The sequence below is a fragment of the Choloepus didactylus genome, chromosome 1 (genome assembly GCF_015220235.1).
Source record: "Choloepus didactylus isolate mChoDid1 chromosome 1, mChoDid1.pri, whole genome shotgun sequence".
NCBI lineage: Eukaryota > Metazoa > Chordata > Mammalia > Pilosa > Megalonychidae > Choloepus > Choloepus didactylus.
In genome coordinates, this window is record NC_051307.1 from 212,150,788 (window position 1) to 212,176,733 (window position 25,946).

Genomic DNA, 25,946 nt, shown 5'->3' on the forward strand with positions numbered 1-25,946 from the left:
TGGGTGCACTGAGGATTGGTGTACGAGGGTGTGGAGTGACACTTCCTTGAAAAATGAGGACTGGGAGAAAGGCAGGGGGTCTGGGTGGGCCCTGGGGGGATGGATACTAGGCAGTCTTAGGAACGAAAAGAAATGAAATGAGCACAGGGGTCGAGTTACTGCTGGGAAAGGGAAGACGGTAATAGTTAGCTTTTATACAGTGCTGGCTATGCACGTGGCACTTGCCAAACACTATGTTTGTTGACTCAGTCCTCTCAGCAGCCCATGAGGCTGGTACTATTGGAAACCCCATTTAACATATGAGGACATGAGACTCAGAGACGTCAAGTAACTTGTCCAAGGTCACCCAGCTTGGGAACAACAGAGCTAGATCTCCTCCACTCCCCAAAGTCTGAAGTCTGCCAGACTTTGTAACCTACATTGTTAATGGTTGTGCCAACTTTCAAGATATCCTTAAAGTGGAGAGAGGGGGAGAGAGAAGGAACTTATGAACCTTGAAATGTGCCAGCCCGTGGGCTAGGCGACATGTCTGTTCTCTCACACCCCAGGGCCTGCCAGGCACATAGTAGGTGCTCAATACATATTTCTCTGCCTCCTACTTGTTTCTCAGACTTCCTGGGCAGAGGGCAGGGATGTGAACCCCTATGTTTCATTTGGCCACTGTCTTTGCTCAAAGCCTTGAGTGGGATGGGGTTGAAATTCTTGTCCCAGGAGTCTGCTCTGACAGATCGGCACAGGCTGGGCTGCCTGCTGGCAGGGGAGGGAGAAAGGAAGGAGGCTGTTTGGCCTCAGCATGCTTGTAGAATGTTTTGGTGACAGGTGGGAAAGCTTGAGTGTGTAGGTTTTGCAAAATATCGTGCTATTATTGCTGCCAACAAGTGCTGCCAGGATAAATATGCAGGCTCCAGAGCCAGGCATACATGGTTCAGATCTCTCTTCTGTGGCCTGCTAACCATGTGTCGTTGGGCAGTGACTTTCCTTCTGTTCTTTCTGACCTCTTCACCTGTAAAATAGGGATAACGACAGTCTTGAGGGATTCAATGAGATCATTCATATAAAATGTTTAGCACAGTACCTCACAGACACTAAATGTTCAATAAGTATGGTCATTATTACCTGTTTAAAAGATGTGGAAAAATCAGGTCCACCAGGTTAAGCAACTCGTCCATGCTCGTGATAAATGGTAGTTGGAAGACTTGGGGCTTGAACACAGGTCCAGGCCACAGAATTAGCCACCCCAACCCATCCTACTCCAATAACAAGAGCTGGCAGGGCATCAACTCAAATAGTCCTGGTAGGCAGAGTTGACTCTGTGGCTGTGGGCTTCTGGAAGGAGTGCTTTGTCCTGTTAGGCCCAGTGGAAGAGAGCACTGTAAGGCAAGGCCCTGGTGGGAGTGGGATGGTTGGGGGTTGGCGAGTCTTGGGATGCTGAAAATCATTGTTTAACCACTGCCCAGCCATCAGTGAAGTGCTACAAGGGCCAGAAATCCCACCATTATGGTAGATTCTGACCTGTTCCTTGACCCCCAGGAGTGGTTGGATTTGGGGTGGGGCATGTGCGGGTGGGGCCACGGCCTCCTGTGTTCATACCTCACCCCCAGCCTCACATACTTGAATGTAGTCTCAGTCTGTTTTTATAGGTGGAAGCCAAATCTCTCAAGTCCAACAGAAGGTGATGTCAGTCCCCGAATCCCATCTGAAAGGCAAGATGGTGCAGGATCCTCTTGTGAGCTCTTTTTATGAGTGAGGCCTGGCTTAGTGGAAAGAATGCAGACTTTGCAGACAGAAGACCCTAGGTGGGAATCCTGTCTCTTCTTGGGCATTGCACTGTGACCTCCTGCAAGTCCTTTAACTTATCTGAGGCTCGATTTCTTCATTTGCAAAATGGGGAGGATGACACCTGTTTGTCATGGCTTTTCACATTTCTGGCCCTCCATAAATGCAGTTATCATTACTGAAGTCCATTCACAATTCTTTTTGAACACCTGCAATGTGCAGGGCCCTGGTCTGGGACTGGAGATAAACAGTGAGCCGAATCAGACGTGGGTGCAGAATCAGATTCAGTCCCTGCCCTCATGGGGCTTGAAGTGGGTGTAATCTCAAGGTTGGGGAGGCCACCCTGCAAAAGCTACTGGGTTCTGAGGGCTCCACTGGAGCACACACTGCTGAACAAGGGTGGAACAGACCCCCTCAGGTCTGCCCTCCTTGCCTCTGGTATTGTATTCAGTGCTGGGTCTGCCACCAGGGGTGTTCTCCAGACCAAAACCAGGACTCATGGTCTGGTAGTTGTGAGAGTGTGGCCTCAGCAGAACAGAAACCAGGGGAGCTTTCCCATACGCACCTGTAGATTTCCTTTTAAAATTCATTGGCCACACCTATCTCATAGCCCAAGCTGCCAGGAGGCTGGAAAAGTGAGAATGTGTTTTTTCAGCCTGTACCATGGGAGTGGCTCAAGACAAAGAGTTGGGACTGTCCACTGGGGAAGGAACCAAGGGTGTCTGCCATTGCTCCCTGGACGCCATGGTGCTTGAGGTCCCTTCTGCTCCGGGGTCGTCATCTCCGTGATGCTGCCTCTAGGACCTCTGGGTGGAATCCCAAGTATCCCCTGGAGGGTTCTCCTCCTCATGGACACTCTGCCTGGCTTCTTTTCACAACATATAGACCCTTGGGGACAAGTTTTTTGGGGAAGTGGTGGTCTTTATTTAGAGGTCATGCATCTTTAGCATTTCCTCACCTGGCAGACACTGAGAATGATATTACCACATTTTCACCAAGGTAGTCACATTCAGGAGCCATTTGGAGCTTAACTTACACACACACACACACACACACACACACACACACACACACGCACAGGAGCTTAACTTACACAAACACACGGGCAGCATGACATATTTACACCCCTAGGCTGGTACCACACAGGGAAAGGACAACTTCTTTGATCACCCTCAAACTGCCCAGGAATAAGACGAGGATGAACCCTTTCCTTCCCCGGCTCTGAGCCCACCCCCAACCCTCCACCCCGTTTGGTTCCAAGAATCAAATAGCATCCCAGCAGCGGCTCCTTCTGGCAGTTTTGGGGGTGAAAGGAAATACTTTTACAGCACTGCCCCCCTCTCCCTTAAATGATTGGTTTACAAAGCCAGAAGCATGGATTTTATTCTTCAGGGGGAAAGAAACAGGCTTGGTTTATTCTCTAGGTCTTTAAAAATGGGATAGGAGCAAAAGGTTAAAAGATTGGGTCTTGCATGGGAAGGGATTTTTGAGGAAGAAGAAGGGGTGGATTCCTTGGAGCTGGCCCAGGAGCTAGAATCCAAGCAGGAGGTAGGTCTGAGGTGGCAGAGGCTGGGAAGGGCACCCAAATGGCCAGTTCATAGAGGGGCAGAGGGGCCTTCAAACCACTGTTTATATTTCCAGAAGCCTATTTGGAAATCAGCGTGTATTTGCTCTCAAAAAGCTGTAGGGAAAGGTGAAAGGAAAAAACAAATTGTCTTTTTTTTTTTGGCTAGAATTGTATCATAACAGTATGGTCACACCGGTGGAAAAAAAAAGACAGATTGGCAATTAGAAGCATCTCTGGTGAAAGCAACAATCACATAACCAACACCATTTGCTACTGGAGTCCCTGGGGGTGGGGCAGATAATGAGAAGTTCTTGGGGCTGCAGAAGGAGGGCAGGGCCAGGTGTGTTTGGGGGAAGGGAGGTCCATGGACTTCGGGGGACAGAGATGGCTTCAGGGATGATGTTTCCAATATTCACCACCCTTGGATATTCCAGCCTTGCACATCACAGTGTGGTCCTCAAACCAGCTCTCTGGGAGCTTTTTTAGAAATACAGAATCTCAGCCCCCACCCCAGCTCTACTGAATCAGAAGGTGCATTTCAACAGGATTCCCAGATGGTTTGTATGCACAATCTAGAGAAGTGGCAGTCTAGACTTCTGGGAGCAGGAACACTATGGCCCTGGCCAGGTGTGTTTACAAGGCCTGAAGAAGGAGTGCTGTGGAGATGAGAAAATAAGAGTATGGGTGTGGGGTAAAGCCTGGGCAACCCTATAAAGCTGCCATAGTACCCTTCCATTGCAGGCAGCTGCCACTTGAACCTTCCTTCCCTAAGTGGCTTTCAAGGACAGGTGTCCCGAAATACTCATTTGGCTGCCCCACAACTGGCAGCAGGTAAAACCATGGGCTGGGGAGTTCTTGGGGAACCTGGGAGCTGGGCTGCTCCAAGAAGAGGGCCCCGTCTGGGCCTCGGAGGTTCCTGGGTAGACTAGAGGGCTCGTCAGGCCAGAGAGGTGTCTGTCCCTCCTTCCTACCAGAACCATCTCCTCTGCAGGGCACACAATTCCCCTTCAGGGAGAGGCGCCTGGGTGAACGTTTTCCCGGCAGTGACTTCCTCTTGGATTTGGAGGGTGGGTGCTGAGAAGGAAAAGCCTGGGAGGTTAGGGGTCCCCAGGTCCTCTGGGGTAACACATTTCTACAGGAGCAAGTGGGACCATCATGGATGTCCCAAGGCCCAGGGCTGACAGGTACAGAAGGGCTGGAGAAGGGTGTCGGAGCCCCAGCAGCCAGCTCTACAGCACTCTCTCTTCGTTTGTCAGAGTGGCGATTCTCCGCAGGTTTTCCCTGACTTTAATAAATTCAGGAGCATGGTCCTCTTCCTTTTCCGGTTGTTTTTCCAGCTAAAGGAGAGAGAAACAGAGGTGTGCAATGGATGGGACTAGGGGAATTCCTATTCTCAGAGCCACAGGATCTGGACGAATGGTCCTTTCAGTGGGGAAACACAACTGATGATAGGTCTTGCCACCAGCCTAGAGGCTGGTGGTGGTTGTGGGTGAATGGGGAGGGGACTGAGCATGAGACCGAGTTCTCCCTATGAAGCTGAGTTCAAATTGCTTACCTCACCCGAGCCTCAGTTTCCCCACCTCTAATATAGGAATACCACCTGGCTCAGAGGGTAGTGAGAATGAAATCAGAATCAGCCTGCAGGACATTGAGCTGATGAGGAGACAGGTTCAGAGAGAGGAAGCCACTTGCCATCCTGAAGTCACATAGTGAAGTGGTGGCAGAGTGAGGACTCAGGCCAGTGGTGGACTCTGGGTCCCGTGCCCTTTTTGCTCACCCTCCTTCTCACTTGCTGTGGCCACTTGCAGAGCTCCCCCTTGGGCCAAGAGACAGCTGGCTGGCCTTGGAGGGTGCTTGGCCTGGGAGTAGGTACCCTCTACCCACCTGGTTCAGCCTCTGCTGCCGTCTCAGCAACTCCTGCTCAAAGGGGCACTGCAGCCTCTTGGCCTCCAGCTCCTCCTTCTTCTTCTTGATCAGCTGGTTCCGCCGGCGGTGCTCCAGGACACGCTGCAGCTCCGGCTTGCTGTCCACGCCAAGGCCCCTGGAGTGGGAGAAGTTGTCAGGAACCCCCACCCCCACCCCCATTATCTTATGCAATTCTTCTGGCAGCACTGGAAGGTGGTCCTATTTCTATCCCATTTTACAGGAAGAGAAGTGAAACTCCCAGGGCTTAAGATACTAGTCCAAGTCACACCTATGGACGGGTTGATTGAGACTTTGAAACCAGGCCTGCCTGATTGCAGACACCAGGCCTGTGCTATTTTTGGTTATTTTCTTAGGACAAGCTTCTAGAGGTGGAATTGCTGGGTCAGACCCTTTTAGAAGATTTTGGAAACATTTCCTCCACTGCCAAGAAAGTTTCTCTCATTTATACTTTTGTCAACAGTGTACATGAGCATCAATTTCTCTCCATTGTCACCAGCCAATCTTTTTATAGGTGAGAATATGGTAGGCAAGAAATAATATCTGTTATTCACTTGTGTTTCTTTGATTATTATTTACATGGAACAGCCTTTGATGTGTTTACCATCCATTTGCATTTCTTCTTTTGTCAACTAACTGTACTGATCTTTTGTTCATCTTTTCTTTATGGATTTATAAGATATATGGATATATTAATTCTGGTCTGTTATTTATACTTCAAATGTTTTCCCTGATTGGTCTTTAGGGTTTTGTTATTGGTTGTGGTGATGTGTTTTTTGACATTAAAAGAGATGGCTCTAAAAGGCAATCAGAAAAAAAAAGGCATTTAGAGAAAATGCATATGATATAATACTAAGTGAAAAAAAGATATGACAACAACAAAACCCTAGGATACAACAAAATGGTATCTGCTGGAAGGTGGGTAGCACACACCTGAAAACCAAAGGAAAAACCACAAGCAGTGCAATACCAGAACTGGACAGCAGAGGGCGCTGACAAGCCGCTGCCGTCCTCATCCTGGTACCGTGAGCAGGGACACCTTTCCCGCCTCCCTCTCCCCGCTCCACAGCCGGCCAGTTAGCAGAGTCCTATTCCTACCACCTTCCACATGCCTCTCAAGTCTTCTCTCTCAGTGCATCCCCAGGGCATAGCATGGGAGAGCCACCACCATCCTGGGCCTCCCTGGGCCACTCTTGGCCCTCCAGTGATGTGTCTGCCCTCCTCCCTCTCCCACCTCCGCGGCCCGCCTCTTCACAACTAGAGAGACCTTTCTGGAGCACAGGAAAGAGCATATGCACCCCCTGCTTGAGACCCTTCCTGCATCCTCCCTTATCTGCCCTGGCCTGCACTTCACCATCCAAGCCCCAGCCACACTGAACTACTTGTGTTTCCTATCCATTGGCACAGGCTGATCCCTCCCCTGGGGACATACTTCCCTCTGCCATCCAATGTCCACCTCCTAGCCTGGCTGAGTCCTGCACACCTTCAAGCCTTAGCTGAAGCATCACTGCCTCTGTGAGGGCATCTTGGACCCCACCCCTGGGTCTCCTCTGGGGTCCCAGGCCCATTCATGCCCCCATTGAACCACCAGTCATACTGCATGGCTATGTATCCACTCCCCTCTGTGAGGGCAGGAACTGGGTTTCATTCCTTTTTGTACCCCCAGGTCTGGGCACAGTGCCTGGCACATAGTAGATGCTCAGGAAATGTATGTGGACGGCAGGTATCAAGTAGGTGGTTGATTGAGAGAACAGGGCTTTCTGGGGTCCTCTCGTTCCCAGGAGTCTGCTGAAACTGGCCCTTCACAGCTTCCACTGGTGACCCTGTGGGGCACCCCCAGCCCTCCTTGGCCTCCAGGAGCCCCAGTGTGACCACCAGGCCTGCCTTCCACAAGGGCATCCCCCCATGACCCAGGAGGCCTGAGGAGGTGCTTGCCAGGGGAGGCAGATGGGCTCTGCCCTCACCTTCTGTGGTTCATGAGCAGCTCACGGTGCAGTTCCTGGTGGCTTCGGGAGGCCTTCACGGGGTTCAATAGCTTCTTAGGCTTGATGAGTTCCGGATTCCACTCCCTGTACTCTGGCCGGGCCATTAGGCCCCCAGTGTCTGCCCGCTCCCTCTGGATCTCTGAGTACATTGAGGCTGTAATGATGGGCAAAGGAGATGGTCAGAGCTGGGCCCAGAATCCCACCTTCCCTGTGCGGCACAGTTGAAGAGCAATGGTTTTGGTGTCAGACAGATCTCCACCACCTGCTACTGTGTGGCCTCAGCAAACTACCTCAGACCTTTCTAAGCCATGGTTTCCTCATCTATAAAGTGGAAATAATAAACAAGCCTATGCACAGGGTTGTTGTAAAGATTGGAGATAATATTTGTAAAGTGCCTAGGGTGTGGCGGTAAAGTGATACTAGATCACAAACTATGGGTTGATGATACATGCATACATTATTGTCCTGACTTTGCAAGAAACAACTTTTCCCCCACAGTACAAGGAATGGTTTTGAGTTTCTGTTTTCAATGAGCTTGTGTCAGAAAATGTAGAAAGAATAATATATACTTTGTTAAGGAGAATTTGGATACATGCAGTGGCCAAAAGAAAATTTCACTCCTTATTGCCCAACTTCCCTATCCATAGTTCCAAATTCCCTCATGGAAGTTTCCAGCTTTTCAGTTTCTCCAGATCAAAGAGGAGAATATGAAATCCTGGGACTGCTGGGTCCCTAATTACAAAGGGATTGTTGTCATCTTTTATGCAGATGTCTCACTTCTTTTCAATGGCTTCACTTCCACCAGAGCAGCTTGAAACTTGCCAGTTTACTTGAAATTCAGGCAGAAAGGCTCCCTTTTCTCTATAAGCCATCTCCTAGAAATGATCAAAAGCAAGTCCGAGAGACAGAGACAGAGACAGAGACAGAGACAGAGACAGAGACAGAGACAGGTGGATAGTTCTTAAAAAAAAAAAAAAGTCTCAAGGGGGTGAACATAGCCTTACCATTAGGTGCTTACATTACATTAGCTGAGTAATTAACAGCGAAAATGTAGGCACTGTCTCTGCCGGTTTCATGAGTCCAACTTTTCTGAGGTTGAGCCCCTAATAGGTGCCAGGCACTGGCAGTGTCTGGTCTGGTCTGGCCAGGTACTCAATAAATATTTGTTGGTAATGGATCATAAAATCTTTGAAGTTGTATAGAAGAGGAAACTGAAGGTAAGAGACATTGGTCTTGGGAAACCAGTGCCCCAAGTCATGTGGTGTCCATGAGTGGGGGTGTCCCCCTCACCCTCCTGCTTCAGTCACCCAGCTGCCAGGCCTGGCCTAAACAAGGGCCGGATTGCCATGTTGCCTGTGGACAGACCCTCATTTAATTCCCCGTTGGGAAGAGGATGAAAGCCATTGCCTACCTTTAATGGGGTTTTATGGATGAACAGGTATTTTCCAGGTAGACTAGACAGGGATATTATTCTGTGTAAAAACCTAGAAGTGGTAACAGCCTTTGGAGTTGGAAAATACAGGAGGAGGGGGTTTGATGGGGTGTGAAAAAGTGCTGGGGGACTAGAGGTATCAGAGGAGACTGTATTTGCAAACGGTGGCATGCCAGACACATTTGGCATTTCTATTATTACCCAATGCAGGGTGCTGTTAGGAGGTTTAAATGAGGACCATATATGTAAAGGTGCTGTGTAAACTGGAGAAGTGTTAATTATTAACAGACATTTTGGATATAATCAGATTAAGTGTCAGAACAAAGAGACATTATCTGGTGATTTTTTCTTGAATTCACATTCTCAGAACTGTTTCTAAAATAAGAATTCTAATTAACTTCCTTTCCTCTCATCTCTTTTCACAAGGCTACAATTGTTTTCAAGTTATATCCTTGCAAATTTTTTGGTCCTTAACAAGTAATTGTGATAGTATTTGGTAGTTACTTAAAAATGGGCACTTGACAAAATAAACAGTTGCTTGTATCAGTCCTCTCTCTTTCTGGGTGGGTATTTTCCTAGTCAATGAGGTCAGGCAGCCAATAGATTAGAACACCCTGATTTAGATTGGAGCTTTGAGAAATACTTTTCTCCTTTTGCTGTCTTCATTATCAAGTCCCACCAATCCTTTATCTGAATAATTCTCAGCAACACTCTTTCTTTCCAAGTCCTCAGCACTCATCTTACCCAGGTCATTATTATACCACATTTAAATAACTGCTGTGGTTCCCTGAATATCCACTCTGCCCTTAGTCCCTTGGGGCCCCAAACCTTCCAGAGCTACACAATTATCATTGTTCTCACAATCTACAAAAGAAGTGTGTTGCCAAAATGATAAGGTTAGAAACAGAACTAAGTTGTATAACTTTAGGAAAGGGGATGGCAGAATTAATACTTGCATAAGAACAGTTATATATCTGGAATTGCCAAATAGATTGACAACAAAATATATGGAACAAATGAAAGAATTCAGTAATGTGGCTGGATACAAAATAAATACACAAAATCAAGATCTCCTGCATAACAAGAATGACCATTGAGAAAGTACATAATAACAAAGACATTCATTCTTTCCATAAATATATGAGTTTCTGTAATTTTCCAGTGCTGTGTAGACACTGGGTACACAGAGGTAAACTAAACAATGCCAACTGGCTCTCACAGAATTGACACTCTACTAGGGAGTCAGGCAGTAAATATGTACACAAACCAATAAAAGTAAACAATGACAAACTATGATAAGCATGATAAAGGAAACAGTTGAGCTATGGTAGAGAATGACAGGAGGAACCACCTTCTCTGAGGAGGTGACATTTAGGATCTGATGGTTGAGAAGGAGCATGGAGGGAGGCTGTTTGAAACAGAGAGAAGAGCACGTGTGACTCATGTACCTTGAACAAGCTTGGTCTGTTCAGGGAACAAAAAAGCATAGTATGTCTGGAGGGGTGGGTTCAAGCTGGGAAGAGAGAGCGTCTGACTTGATTTTTGTTTTTCAACATATGACTTTTATTGCATCTTTAAAATATCACAAATAGGTCTGGCATTTGTCTCCACAGCAGGACAGCTCAGATCTTATTCATCAGTCTGCTGAACTTTCCCTTTTTCAGAGACAGTAGATACCATCTATTTTCATTTCCTAGTTGCTAAAACAAATACCATACAATGGGTTGGCTTTAAAACAGGAATTTATTGTCTCATGGTTTCCAAGGCTAGGCTTGCTTCCTCACATGGTAGGTATCTTCTGGCTGTCTAGCAATCTTTGGGGTTCCTTGACTTTTTCATCACATGGCAGTGCACATGGCGAGGTCTTTCCCTTTCTCTTCTGGGTTCTGTTGACTTCCAGCTTCTGGCTGCTCCCCGAGACTTCTCTATAAGGCCTCCAGTAATAGGATTGGGACCCATTCTGATTCAGCTTGGTCATACCTTAACTGAAGTGACCTCATCAAAAGATCCTGTAGGTTCACACCTACAGGAATGGATTAAGATTAAGAATATGTTTTTCTGGGGTACATTCCAAGCCACCACACCATCCAAAATTTTTCTGACATCCTTATATCTGATTGTTGTGGCTTGTTGAATCAAAGCAGCTGAATGCGATGTAAGTTCAATGTCATTTCCCTCAAGAATTAAGTCATCTTTCTGGGCTTGAGATATTGAACAACCGTTGCCTGGCCTCATCTGAACCCTGTGGATATATTTTCACCCAAGAAATTTTGAATTTCAACAAGAGACCAACTCTCTTGAATAATGACATGATGGGGCAGTGAGGATACACAGATTTTATCTTGTAACGGAAGCCTTGATCATTTTCTATATGTGACTACAGATAGTGGGAACTGTAGCCAATTCCTTTTTATTTCCCCACCATTTGCCAACCTGAAACATCTTTTTTTCCCAAGGAGACTAAGTTCTCCACTGATGTGATGGAAGTCCCTTCTAGGGTTCCTCCGTGGCCCTTCCCCATAACTGTGCCTGATGTCGACATTTTCTGGAATGTTGACAGTCTGGTTGCTGAAAATGGTCTTCATTCTTGTGGTAGATGTGGCAAAGAGAGCCTGATTCACTTTTAAAAAGGTCATTTTGGCTTCTTTATGTGATTTTGGTTTCTCACACTTCCAAGGCTCTGCCTCGGGGTCTGTGACCGATCTGGCTCTCTCCCATTAAATTCTAGGGTAAAAACATCTGACTGTCCTGGCAGTTCGACCCAGTTGTACAGGGTCTTATATAACCTTAATAAATTTCAAACAAGAGGTCCTTCATTTTCATTTTGCATTGGGCCCTGCAAATTATGTAGCTGGTCTGGCTCCCCAGGTTTAATTACTGGCCAGTCCTGACTCAAAAATCCCCTTTAAGACTTTTTAAAAATAATCAGCTGGGAGTTATGGGTGATGGTGTTTCCCTTAGGCTGGATGGTGAGGTGGGTGAGGCAGGCATCAGGAAGGATGTGGCTGGTTCTTCAGCCAGAGCTGCAGGCAGGGAAAGCTGCTGCCTTCGCCAGTCAGGGTGCTGAACTCCAGCGAACAGCTTGTATGAGATCTGCATGCACACGTGTGTATGGGGTGGGATGTGGGTGGGCTGCAGGGCCCCCCAGGGTTTGGAGAAATGCTGAGCCAGACTTTCTGCCTTTTAATTTAATTGAGTGATGCCTCCATGTAGAAGAGCCTCACACAGAGCCTGACAGAAAGAACAGGTGCTAGGCCAAGAAAATTCAGGCCTCCTGGGGGCCAGTTGGGCCTCCTGGCTTGGTTCCCAGTGCTGCTCCTGCCAGGGCTCTGAGGCTGTTGGGGTGTCATGGAGGATCCAAAACTTTCTGTACCTTTGGGGAAATGGCCATAATGGGGAAAAGAGGTGAGGTGCTCATTAGACAAGGTCATCCCAAAGGAAGAGCTGGTTGGGGAGAAGAACTGGCCAATTACAGAAGGAGAAAGTTAAGGGGCTAAACTTACTGGTTGTCAAAGGAATGTTGAATGAAGCAGGGAGTGTCTGGACCATTCAGACCAGGATTTGAATCCTGGCCCTGCCCCTTCTTAGTTCAACGACCATCTGGCGGTAGAGCCTGTAGACCAACTTTCAGTCTCGGAACACAGCCACACCCATTTATTACTTATCTGTAAGTATCTTATCTATAGCTGCTTTCTCACTAGAACAGCAGAGTAAATTAGGTGAGATGAAACCATTTGGCCCTTTACAGAGAAAAGTTTGCTAACCCTGCTTCTTGGCCTGTAGTTTTTCCCTCTGTAAAATTGGGATTACAGTAGCCCTCTACCTCATGATGTTGTTGTTAAGATTAAAATAAGCGAAGTGAAATTTTCAAGATGCTTGGCACTGTGCCTGGCACACAGTAAAGTGCTTACTCAGTAAGTACAGGCTACCAGGGCTGCCACTTACAGCAAGGCAGGCTGTGCACTGCACAACTCTGGGTGTCACCCCTGTGTATTATACCATGAATTGTGCCCCTGGAATTGCATAGTGTGATCACCCTGTTGGCTATTATTACCAATTACTATTAATAAATCCCATTGCTAATCTTGGATTTAGCCATCTCTTCCTCCTTAAAAACTGTACTGGTTAAATCAGTGGATCTTAACCCTGGCTGCACGTTGAAATCATAGGGGAAGTTTTAAAAATATGGATGGGTGAGTTCCCCCCGGGGATTCTGATTTAATTGGCCTGGAGGCAGACTGGCCTTTTGGGATTTTTAAAAGCTCCCCAGGTGACTCCAATATTCAGCCATCTTTGTGAATTACTGAGTTTAAAAAAAAAAAAAAATGAAGTTATTTGCTTTGGCCTGAGTGATTCTAGCTGTTGGTCAGTCTGGTTCTTGTGACTGGATCTGATTTAGGTCACAGTTCTTAGCATCTGTGTGACCTTGGGCAATGACTTTTGGTGACTCTCCTCCTCTCTATAACTTGATGCTCTAAAGATTGGATGAGCTAATATGGATGAAAAGTGCTGGGTATGGGGAAGAGGCAGCCAGTAGGTGACAGCTAATTGAGTGTCTTACATGGCTATGTGATAGGCAAATAATTTTCACTTAATATGCAAACTGTGGGAATGACCTCATCTTTCATGGTGGACTTGGGAGTAGGGAGGTGGGAGTGGGTACTAAGGTTGGAGGAGAGATTGGGAACCCTATGCTTGGTTCTCCCCTGGTTCTGCTGATAACCTAAGAGGTCCCTCAGCTCCTCTGTGGAAGCTCTGCAGTACGTTCCCACACTAGGCCAGCTCCCAGGTTAAGGGTGCCTAATGTTAGGGTGGTGGCTTTAAAACCAAACATTGGTGCTCCCTGGCCTCAGGAGAGCAATGAGGAGAGACAAAGGGAAGTGGCTCTAATGGAGACCCAGTTCCCAGTTCCTCATGAGAAGAGCCGCGGTACCTGGCTGTCTAAAGCCTTTCTGTCTCCATTGTCTGCCTCTGCCCTGCCCTGGTAGTTCTGGTTCTGTCTTTGTCACATTAATTGTAACAAATGACACAAGAGACATGTTTAAAGCAGAGGTTTTGGAGGAGAAAGACAGGGTTTGAATCATGGCAGCACCTTTTCCTAGCTTGTGTGACTTTGGGCAAGTAACTTAACCTCTCTGAGCCCTTGTACAGTGGGTGTAATGGGAATACCTACTCAGGGCTTGGCAAAGTGATGCTCAATGAAGGCTAACTGTGCTCTTCACTGTCCAGGGTTTCCTTCTGGTGAGCACCTGACATTTGACAGAGAGCTTCCCTCTCACCCCAATCTGGATCTCATAATCTTTTTGGAAGACAACCAGCAGTATTATTTTATTATCCTTATTTTTAAGATGAGGCTCAGAAAGGTGAAGCTATATGTCTAAAAATACTTAGAGAGTAAATGGCAAAGCTAGGAACTTTGGACTCCAAATTCAATGTTCTTTCTACTACTCCACTGTCTTCTACGTGTAAAGTATCTTTCAGTCAACAAAGCAGATTCACATCCCTTTCTCTGTTTACTCAAGAAATCCTAATGAAGAAGAGGCGCTACGAGCCTATTTTACAGATGAGAAAATAGAAATCTGGTAACCAGATTCCCAGCCCATATGAAATAAACACTCTCACTGGGGAGCCCCAGCCTGGCCCCTGCAGCTTTAAGCTTCTATTCAAGCTCCTGGGTTCAAAACAAACCTGAGATCTTCTTGGTTCAGCATTTCATGGGGGTGGAAAGTCAGAGAAGAAGAGAAACTTTAAAAATGACCACTTGCAGGGGCCATAAGGTCCTGCAACCTCATTATGGGGTATGTACTTGGAAGATCTGAAAGCAGAGACGTGAATGGACACTTGCACACTGGTGTTTATGGAGGCAGTATTCATGATTTGCAGTGGGTGGAGGTGGCCTAAGGGTACACTGACAGGAACAGAATGGTAAACTGTGGTGTATGCATGCAATGGAATATTGAGCAACTATGAGAAGGAGTGAAGCTGTGAGACACTCAATGAGGTGAATGGATCCTGTAGACAGCATCTTGAGTGAAGCAGGCCAGAAACAAAGGCAAGCACTATAATGCCTCACCAATATGGACTAACTACAATGTGTAAACTCAGAATTGAATCTTAGAGCACAGCCTAACAGGGAAATGGTTATTGTAATGGTCCCTAGATTGTAAGCTCTTACAGCAGTCAAATCTATTACTGAATTGTAATGGCTATCTCCAGACTCTGAGATGCTGATCCCTTGGTGTATAACCTGATTGGTCTCTGGAATATTGGGTATCTGTGTGACACCTGAAACTCAGAGCTAGAGCTTGGCAGATATGAATGTCCATGTTAATGCATACAGCAACTGTTAAGGAAAAAAAAAAAAAAAGCTGAAAAAGAGCCCAGACTTCAATTAGAGATATGAATGAAGCAGATCTGGTTAAGACTAGGGCAAAAAGGGTAAAGGTTGAAACTGACTGTGTATTAAAACTTCAACTTCCATGTGAGACCAAGGGAAGAGATGTTTATTTGGTGCAGGATATATATTTCCTAAACAATTTAACTTCTACAGTCAGTTTGTTCAAACACCACAATTACATGGAACTTTGAATAGGAAGTGAGCTATGGTAGGTCTGTATAAGTTAGAGTGAAATAACAACACATCCCAAACTAATTTGGGCGGATAATAAAAATATACATTTGCCCCCCCCCCCCGAAGAGCTGGGGGAGATTACAAAAAAAAAAAAAAAAAAAAAAAAGAGCACTAGCAAAGGAAAAAGAGGCATTTAGTAGAAGTAACAAGTGTGGCCATTGGATTTTCTGATTCTGCTGGCTTTTTTTCTCCCAACGGGGAAAGTGAGTATTTGTATTTCCCTGGGCCAGTGACCAAAGAACAATGCATCTGGACCCCACCCCTGGATATCCTAAGCTGTGGCTGATTCCTGGAAGCCCCCATCAGAGCTGTTTTTTCCATTTAAATGCAACCTCCACACCCCATAGGAAATGACTCAAGACAGACTTCCTGAAAGTTTTGCCTTGAGTCCACTCTGATCATCTGTTTTGTGAGAAGGACTGGGTGGGCATTTGGGGTTTTGAGTCACTTTCATAGCAGAGTCCAGGGCTGGTTTGATGCCTAACCCAGGGTGGTCCTCAGCAAGGCTGGTGGACAGTGCTGTGCAGCTGATCAGGGAACAAGGGCAGCTAGGCCACCAGTGACACAATGCCAGAGATTCTACTTGGCGGATGTCTCCATGGGAAAGATCCAGACAGGTACTTACCATTGACAGAAATAGAGGCGGCACTCAGAACCAAGCTGCCCGGAGACACGAGTGCTCGGACTGCCTCGCTGCTGGGAATCTACCCAGGTTTGGTAGCAGTTCAAAAAAGTGATAGACCCAACGCTATAACCCTTGATTTCTCCTGCAATCTCAAACTTTCCTTGTACTGCAAGTCACCCCAGAGGAAATCAATTAACATGCACTCACAACATGCCACATACCGTGCCAAGCACCTCATGACATCCTCACAACAAATGGAGGAGGTGGGGATTATCATTACCCCCTTTTTACAGATGAAGAAACTAAGACTCAGAGAGGCCATCTGATTTCTCCAGATCACACAGCCGGTGAACAAGGGAGCTAGAATCTGAGCTGAGCACTGTCTGACATCAGAACCTGTGCTTTCTCTACCCTCTCAGCTGTGCCACCCTGCAGTACTCTGGTTATCAAGAGAGTTAAAAACCCCAAACTGTGTGAAAATGGACTTACGTGAGATCTTGTTAGGCATAAATTCAGATTCACTTGTGGATTTAGAAGAGAAATATCAACAAGGATATAGGGCTGTATCTGGATGTGCCCCCATTTATTCTCCTGTCATTTTCCCAAACCGAGGATGCCAGGAGGCAGCCCCACTTCATTTCACAGATTGGGGGACAGAGCTTGGGGGCCTAAACCCAAAGAGCTCAGTTCCCCTGAGAGCCCAGCCCGCCATGCTCAAGGCTGCCCCACCTCCCTTGCACCTCCCAGCAACAGCACCCAGCTGGACAGCAGGTGAAATCAAGAAGAAATGGGCTTACTTCTGGAGCTGAGTCGTCAGGAAGGGAACTTGGGAGGCAGTGTTGCTGGGTTCCTCAGTCCGCCGAGCAGTCCCAGACTAGCAAGAAAAGCTGCCTCCAAAGGGCGGTTTTTAAACCCCTGGGGATTAGAGGCAGCTAAAATGTGCCAACAAATGAGGCAGCTTTGCATTCCTGTTTATTCTGGTATCAATAAAAAGGAACTGTTACTATAGTAACCAATACTTCACTTGGTGCATGGCTACTTCCACAGTGTGGAACATCATGTCCGAGCTACATGCTTGAAAGACACAAATAAATACCTATTTTGTCAGATTGTTGAGGAATAGAAAACATGCCAAGCTTTGTTCTGAGCAAGGCAGCTCACGTAGAGGAATTTCCCTTCCTTCTAATGGGAGGGCCAGGCCACAGTGGATTCTGACACTGCCCTGATGGGAGGGGGAGGAAGTAAAGATAGGGGAAAACTACTCAGCCTGGGTTGGCTCTTGGTCATCCACGAATGGGTCGAAAACTCCAAACATGTTATTTATTCGATACCTGTCAGTTCATCGGAATTTCACCGAGGAGCCAGCAGGATGTTGCATAGGAGAGGGCATGGGGAAGTAAAGGCAGGCACTGGTGGGCCTGGGCAGGCCCATGGTCAGCCCTGGCTCTGGCACCAGCTCCCAGGGTGGCCTTGCCACCCACCCAGTGCCTCTGCACTTTGGTTTCTGTGTTTGTCAGGTGTGGAGAATAACAGGGTGGCTGGGAGATGACACTGGTGAAAGCACGTAGTAAATCTCAGCAAATACGACTTCTCCCGCAGAGAGGACTGGACTCTATGCTGTCTGAGGCCCTGGACCAGCATGGAGCACTGTGCCTGGTGGAATCTGCCTTCCAAAAATACCAGCTCAATGAATGAATGTGTGAGTGTGAAAATAGAGAATGTGTGTAGATGCCTCAGGCCATGCTGGGTGCTTGCAGATGATGAATGGAGGCATCCTCATTTCAGTGTCAGCGTTCACTTGAAAATTTAGAAGTGTTTTCTAGCCCTGATCATTATCCTTACTTCTCCAGTGAGGAAGGTGGCATCCACCAGTTAAACGTGGTCTCACTCCAACCTTAGTTTCTCATGAACAGTCTTGGTTGGCTGGAAGGCAGTGATGTCCAGGACATAAATCAAACATGGACGGGGGCATTCAATATGCAAGTTTGCCATCTTTGGCCTATATTATTTATTCCTTCAACAACCATTTATTAACGGCTGTGTTTCTGGCACTGTTCCAAGTGCTGGGGATACAGCCTAAATGAGACAAATATCCCTGCCTTCAGGGAACCTACATTCAAGGGGGAGCCAGACAATAAACAAGAGGACAAGTGTATTAGTTAGGGTTCTCTAGGGAAAGACAATCAACAAGAGATATCTATGAATATAAGATTTATAAAAGTGTCTCACTCAACTGTGGGGATGCATGAGTCCAAATTCCGTAGGGCAGGCAGCAAACTGGCAACTCCAATGAAGATGTTCGATGAATTCCTCAGGCAACGAGCTGGCAACTTCAGTGAACTTCTCAGGAAACGCTTCGCTGGTCAGCCAAAGAAGCGAGGATCCTCTATCTGTCTCGCTTAAAAGTCTTCAACTGATTGGATTAAATCCAGCTGACCGAATTCTCTCTTTGTGGAAGACATGCCCTTCATGGATGTCATCAGTCACAAGTGCAGCCAATTGACTGATGATTCAATAAATCAGTTTTCTGGTTTATTAACCAGCCACAAACATCCTTGCAGTAATGGTTAGGCCAGTGCTTGCTTGACCAGACACCTGGGTACCATCACCTGGCCAAGCTGACACATGAACCTAACCATCACAAGTAAGCAAGAAAACATCACTTGGTAATGAATGCTATGATGAAAGCTAGACCAGGCGAGGTGAAAGGGAGTGACTGGGAATGCAGGGAGGTGGACACTGAGGAGGGGACGTTGTAGGGCAGCCTGAGTGGAAGAACGGGTCCGCTGTGTGAAGACTGTTCACATAGGAGAGCATCCTGTGGATGGGAAGCAGTGCAAAGGCCCCAGAGTGGGCCCAAGCTGTGTGTGATCACATGGGGGAGTCCAGTGTGGCTGGAGTGCCACAGGGAGGGCGTAGGGGCCGGTGCTGAGAGGTGGGCAGGGCAGCTCAGCCACTGTGCTGAGCCTTGGCCAGGCTGACTGTTCTGGAGCCTCTTATACCTAGAGGCTCACAAATTCTGGGGTAATAGAACAACTTTCTGAAACATAGTGGTCATTTTTGTTTCTTCTTCATAAATTCTGCTTCTCCTGAGGTACTTTGAATGGTAGTTCCCCCAGCTTCCCACCCTGCAGTGGCTTAACTTCACTAAACTCTGACAGAGCGAAGACTCCAACTGAATTATTGTCAAACCATATTTCACTGCCCCTGGTTCCTGCCCACATGTTGTTCTGCTCCACAAATGAGTATTTGGGCCATTTTCTGGGGTCCTCAGTGGGGTATCTGAGCCAATCCCAGTGCCTTTTGGCAGCTGGGGGAAGAAGAGGGATCCTGGGGCAGGGGGACATCTGAAGTTTCTGCTCACTGCCTGGAGAAGACTCGGAGAGCCCCCATGCCATCAACAGCTTCCATTCCCACTTTGCATTCCCTTTGTTGGAAGATGCAGGTGGCAGCCTCAGTCGGGCAGGAATCCTCCAAGGGAGGGCACTGTTTTTCCCAGGCAGTTGGGGCTCACTGAACTTCTTCCACTAAAGATCTTCTCACAGTCCAATTTGTATACAAACCCACCAGTCTCACCCACCAGACTGCCAGCCCAAGGACAGGGGCCTCATCTAATCCTCCTCGATATTCCTGTCCCAATACCAAAGTGCCCAGTGACTACTGTTGACCTGAAGATACCAAAATATTGATATCCCCGAGCTTATTATTATAGCACCATTTGCTATGTGAGTGAGTGTGTGTGTTTGTGTATGAAACTCATGATCATTAACAACCATTTCCCAAGGAATACCCCATTATAAAGAGATTATGCTATACCTATAATGGGATGAAATCAATAAATGCATCTATTTATTCACCAGAAAAGATGCCAATGACATATTTAGTGAAAAATCAAATAGCAAAATCACATGTAGTATGTTCTCTTTCTCTCAAGGTAAAACAGTATATACATAGAAAACCAACTAAACTGTTAACAGAGGTCATTCCTGAATCAATGTATCTCAATTACCATTACTAGACATCATTTGGGATGAGTGTTAAAAATGGAATTTCTGGGCCTTATATTTTGATTTCTGTATCAGAACCTTAGAGGAAGGGTCTAGGAATCTGGATTTTTAACAGGCTACCATAGAGACTCATATATCATCACATGTCTGAGAACCACTATTCTAGGGGTAAACTTTCAGACCCTTTTCCTCTGCCACTATGTTCATATAATGTTTGTGGCTTAATAAACAAGCAAGCATATATTGCTTTTACAATCTGAAAAAAGCAGTAAAGATTTAAAATATGAAAAAAAGCAGCCTTTTCCAATCAACTATGGTTACAATTCATACCCGTTTTGAATAAGGGAAAATAGAGGCCCTTGTAGCAGATGAGGGTTTTGGGGGTTTATGCGAGGTAGTGGCAGAATTCAAGCCACAGTCACAGCCTCCTGCCTCTGTGTGGCTTTCCCTGAAGGCCTTCCCATTCTTCCTAAAGGATGGACTCTGGAATGCCAGGTGCCTGGTTGTCAGAATTCCATGGCTGGCAAGAGGATTTCAGGGGTCCCCAGAGGCTAAATACACCCCTACCACACTCCCCACCTGATCCCTTAGACAACTGTTTTCTTGGGGAACGAAGGAGCTAAGAGGAAAGGGGACAGTGAAGATTGGAAGAGGCAGTCATGAGTGGGAGCTGGGGAATTTTTCTGCATCTAAAGTGTGTTGGGGCTGCAGCTTGCATTAAAAAAAACTCAGGAAAATGTCTTTCCTTTCATCTTTGCCCCCTTTACTCCAAACCGACAGGCGTCTTGAGCAGCTTATCTGGGCCCACAAACAGTAGACAAAAAGAAGTTTCCATGGCAACTCAAAACTTCCTTCTTGGTCCTGTATTCAGTACAAACCTCCAAGGCCCCTTTTCAAGGCCTCAATGAGATTTCTGAGAAGCCACCCCAAACCCACCCCAGGATCAACCCCTCCAACCCCGAACAACAAAACAAAAACAAAAACAAACCCATGCTCTGATGAAAGGACACGGGGGGAAAGCTGTTTTGGCAGAAAAACTTGTCATGGGATCTATGGAAGATTATAAAAGGAATGAGAGTTGCCTTTACAACAAGCTTGAACCAGGAAGAATTTACCCAGTGGAAGCATTTCAAGGGAAAACAGAAAAGTGTGAGGGGATGGGAAGGACTAAGAGTCTTGTTTCAGAGCTGGCTTTCAACCCAGCTACAGTTAGGAATGGTTGATTTGGTTTCTTAGCTGCAGAAGGGCCCTGGGTGCCCTTGGCCCCCAGCCCCAGTGCATTTTAATTCCCTTGTAGCCAGACACAAAATGGACAATGGATTTAGGGATGGGGAGAGGGATATGTGAGTATATGTGTGTGTGTGTTGGGGAGTGGGGTCGGGGGGAGCACAGGGACCTGGGCAGACCATAGCTTGTCATGCCAACTTTCATGATTCCTGGCAGTGGAGTTACCAGATGTAACAAAAATATTGCATCGGACATACTAGTACTAAACATTATTTGTTGTTTATCTGAAATGCAAATTTAACTGGGCACCCTGTATTTTATCTGGCAATGCTACCCAGCAGGCAGGGATGGAGGGTTTGGCTGCCCCCCTCTGGCCGCAGAAGAGAAGCACAGCCATTGACTCCCATAGGCACCTGGGGGTGTGGGGTGTTCCCCGGTCCATGCTGCAAAGTCGCTTTCAGTCCAGTCAGGAACCTGGCCTAAACTCCAGGTAGGATGCAGGTAATGAACCTCAGCTGGACCTCTACTGCAGCTCTGGGTCGCTTACTGGACATGGCTGAGCGTATTTTTCCCCAGAGGTGACCCTTCCAGCCCAGTGGTTAAATGCATGGCTGCTGGTTTCAACTCAGATACCAATTCTGACTTCACTGCTGAATGGCTAGGTGACCTTCAACTCCCCATTTCTTCCTCTCTAAAATAGGGCAGTAGCAATACTTACCACAGACATTCTTTTGAGAAAGAAATGAGATATAGCATGAAAAACCATTTGCACAGTGCCACCACAGCATCAGGACTTAATAGTAATAGCCATTATCTCAATAACCCATTTAAGAGCTGTAAAGATTTTCATCCAAATGAAAAAAAAAATGTGATTATAGCCTAGAGTCAGTACAACCTGAACAATGTAAAGCAGTCACCCACAGGTACACATACAAACTGTGCACAGCCAAGACTGGAGGGAAACATCCCAAAAAGTTACCATTGGCTGCTTACGGTTAGCAGGATTTTGGTCCAGCTTCCCCCTCTTTATTTTCTATTTCCAAAAATATCTATGGTGATCATGTATTACTTTAACATTAAGAAATTATTTTAAAATAATTTGGGATGAAAGTTTTTCTAAAAGTGTTATATTACCTGGTGCATGTCTTGAGGCTATTGTGAATGAAAATGGCCGCCACTTGAATTTGATTCTATGATCCACCCCCCCAAAGGCTGCTAAAGCAGAGGGGTACTCGCCCCTTCACTAAACAGCCCAGTTGCTTCTCACCCCCATGCTAACTTCTTGTTCCTCCTTGTGTGAGACAGCCAGAGTAGTGGTTCTAGAGGCACATGGTCCTGGGTTTGAATCTCAGCTCCACCCCTGAGTAGCTGTGTGAAACTTTAACAATCATCTCACCTTCTGAGCCTCAGTTTCCTCATGTTTAAAGTAGGGGTTAATACTACTTACCTCCCTGAGAGGAAGGACATGCCCGTTTTATTTATCATGACATCCCTATGCCTTGCATAGGCCCAGTGTTTGGTAGCGGCCAATAAATGCTGGCTGAATGGCTAGGTGAGCAAATGAAGTTGATGAGATGACAGATGTGCAACATCTGGCAGAGAGATGGCAATAGCAAGTGAACAGCATTTACCATTATTATTACTATTCCCAAAAGATGCATGGACTTTGGCATAGATGAACATGAGTTTGAATGTCTTTTCTACCCCATTGAAGGGGTTCTTAGCAGGACCTTGGGCAAGCTGCTTAAGCTCTCTGAGCCTCAGTCTCCTATTAAATGGGGGTGACAAGTAGCAGTGACCTCGAGGATCGTGAAGATGGAATGAGGCAATGCACAGTGCCTACACATAGTAAGAGCTCCACCAGGGAGGCACCCTGCAGAGGCCTCTGCTCCCTTCCTGGCTTTAGCTGTGTGTGGTGCAGTCACCCAGCAAGCACGTGGCGCGTGCAAGGACTATGACATCTCCCCTGTTCTGGATGGGTTGGAAGCTAAAAATGTTTACCTCTCAAGGGAGGCTCAAAGCTGCAGCTCCAAGTCAGAGAGAACCCAAGGTCTTGAGATTTGGGGCACCTCCTTGACAGCTTATGAGAATATAGGGATTGGATGGGGACACGCAGGCAGAATACTTTATGGGGAAATCAAAGGAGTTGGGATTTGAAACCAGACTGACCTGATTATAGATCCCCTCCCTTTTTCTGTAACCCGGCACAGCAAGATTTAAGGCCCTCCCTCAGGAGGAAGGCACCAGTCCTGAAGTCTTGGTCAGTTCTTACTTTCGAACTTAGAGAACAGTTGTTCCAGTGTTCCCAACCACTAGTAACTGGGCGGCGGGAGCTCCCCCAAAGCGGGGCTAGTCTAAGTAAGAAAGACAATCAGTTCCAGAGCGTACGGCCGCTCGCGGGAGGCCCGGCAGCCGCAGGCGCCTCACTTTTGGCTTCCGCTACTCGCGCTCCAGGAGACTGCGGGCAGGACTACCGCGTGCGGCCACCTCCTTGCTCAAGGCGGAGAAGAGCTGGCCCGTGGGTCTAAGCCCCTGGCGCTTTCTAACCACGTACCCCAAAACTGGCAGGGACCGCGGCACGAGCGCTTTTCACCTTCCCCAAATGTCTCTCTCCACACGTGGAGTCCGAAAAGAAACGCCCCAAACGCTCACTCAGGCATTCTTTTTCTTCTTTCTACATTCCTGTGTTTCCAAGTTATTTTCACAGTCTAAATGACCACACTTTTGCTTCATTTCTAGAGATAAAAATAGCCTATTTTCCCCCGAGTAGAAGAGTAATCCTTGCCCACTGCAAACAAGTAAATAAAAAGAGCGAAAAACAGAGAAAGTACCTGTCAACCAACGGCCACCCTCAAAAATAACTACCGTGTTTCTTTTCACCTCCTTTCCTCCTTGCGTCTATACATATAGAAAAATGGTTCCCTATCTTCCTGTAATTTGCTCCCCCTTTTTTCTGGAGGAATACCCTTGGACATCATGAAGTCCTTCACAAGAGCAACACCCGCCTTGTGCTTTCTCACTGCTCGCTGCTCTGGTTGTGTCCATTTCCTGCTCTCCTGCCCCAAACCTCCCACGCCTACAAATGCCTTCCAGAGCTTATGGGTCTGCTTAAGAGACAGGCCCAGAGGTGGACCTCGCAGGACTTTTGTAATCAGGAACTGAGTGTGTGTGTGTGTGTGTGTGTGTGTGTGTGTGTGTGTTCACACAGAGAAAGAAAGCAATAAAGGGTAGATCCTCCAAAGCAGGACTGAAGGAAAAGGGGAGGGAAGAGGGGAGGAAGAGGGAAGGAGAGGGAAGAGGGAAGGAAAGAAGGAAAGGGGGAGGGGTGGAGTGGGGGAGCAGGAAATAAAAAAAGAAAAGTAAGTGAAAAGTATGAAAAGGGAGGAAGGGAAGGGAGCGGAAGGATAGGCTAGGGGAGGAAAGGAAAAGAAAGAGAAGAAAAGGAAAGAAGAGCAATCAAGAAGGACGGAGGCGCCTGTCTGGGAGCTGGGCGGGAACTGCGCGCGGTGCGCAGGCCGTGCCCTCCTCCTCTCTCTCCACGCAGAGGCTGGGGTCGCGTTGTCCCCACTTACCCGACCTGAGCAGCACGGCCCGGTAGAGCCCGGTGGCCTCGGCGGGCCCCCGTGTCCGCTCGCCCAGCCTCTGCGCCATGCGCTCCTCGCGCCCGACTGCAGAGCGGGCACTGCGGATAGGGAGCGCACAGCGGGAGTGTAGCCCGGAGCCCGAGCGCCTCCGCGGTGGTGACGCCGACTGGCAGCCCAAACTCCGCCGCGGATCAGATTACGGGGAGGGGAGAGCACCCCGGCGCCGCAGGAGGAGGGAGAGGGAGAGGGACAAGGGCAGGTATCCTGGCTCAGGCAGCGGGCACCGCGCGAGTGAGCGTCTGGCGAGAGCACTCCCAGTCCCGGGATACCCGGGCCAACGGGAGAGGCCGGGTGTCCTGACTTCCATCCTCGGTCTTCCGCCTACTTTTCTCCGTTTCTTTGACCTCTGGCTCCGTTGACTACAATCAAGTGTGGGGTTCCGGAGTGCCACGCCTGGGATTAAGTCCTAGCACCTCCATTTACCAGCTGTGGGACCCCACACTTTCGTTAACTACCTCTCAGAGGCTCATTTCCTCAACTGTAAAATGGAGATAACCAAAGTACTTATCGCACAGGGTTGTGCTTAGAACAAGGGCTGGCACAGGACAAGAACTACATACTGTTATTTTTAAAGTGTCCCAGGGCATCCTGGGGGGTGGGGTGGGTGGCACTGAGAGGAAAGAGACTGCTGGGGAAAGCAGACTTGGGGCGGGGGGCTGTGGGAATTCACAAGATTGATTATCTGGCTCTGTGGAATTCCTTTAACCACCAGAGATAGGAGGACCAACCAAAAAAGTCTAAAGGACCAGTGGACCCTGACCAGCTGCGGGAGGAAATCTGCAGTGGATGTAGGGAGGAGAAAAAAAATGCCACTAAGAATAGCACAATTCAGAGATACTCATTGTAGGGCAAACAACTGCACATGCCTTAACCATGTCTCGGCGCAGCTATATTCTAGCTTGGTACAATGAATGTGTCACAAATGCATTTTAAAAAGATTTTTCAAAATAAGTGATCAACTTTTGAAAAACCACCAGACCCCAATAGTTTACCCTTCAAGGATCAGGAAGCCTTACCATCTTTTGTGTTTGCCAGAGACAATAGAACCTCTCTGTTAGAAAAGGTCTCACCTATCAGTGAGTTCTCTGAACCTCACTACAGCAGGACTGGAATTTGTCACGACTGCAGT

The 25,946-nt window shown here is 47.4% G+C and overlaps 1 protein-coding gene across 2 annotated transcripts; it reads right to left on the minus strand.

Moving 5' to 3' along the window:
• Window positions 1-3,141: 3,141 nt before the first annotated feature.
• On the minus strand, window positions 3,142-24,901 carry FAM107A (family with sequence similarity 107 member A). 2 transcript variants are annotated; one of them, XM_037799257.1, is made up of 4 exons: window positions 24,746-24,901; window positions 7,231-7,405; window positions 5,228-5,384; window positions 3,142-4,680 (listed from the first exon to the last, which is right to left on the minus strand). In XM_037799257.1, the coding sequence occupies exons 1-4, from the start codon at window positions 24,822-24,824 to the stop codon at window positions 4,573-4,575; spliced, it is 519 nt and encodes a 172-aa protein (XP_037655185.1). In that variant the 5' UTR covers window positions 24,825-24,901; the 3' UTR covers window positions 3,142-4,572. The 2 variants fall into 2 exon arrangements, with proteins under 2 accessions (XP_037655185.1, XP_037655189.1); XM_037799261.1 differs by lacking the exon at window positions 24,746-24,901 and adding an exon at window positions 16,737-16,874.
• Window positions 24,902-25,946: the final 1,045 nt, after the last annotated feature.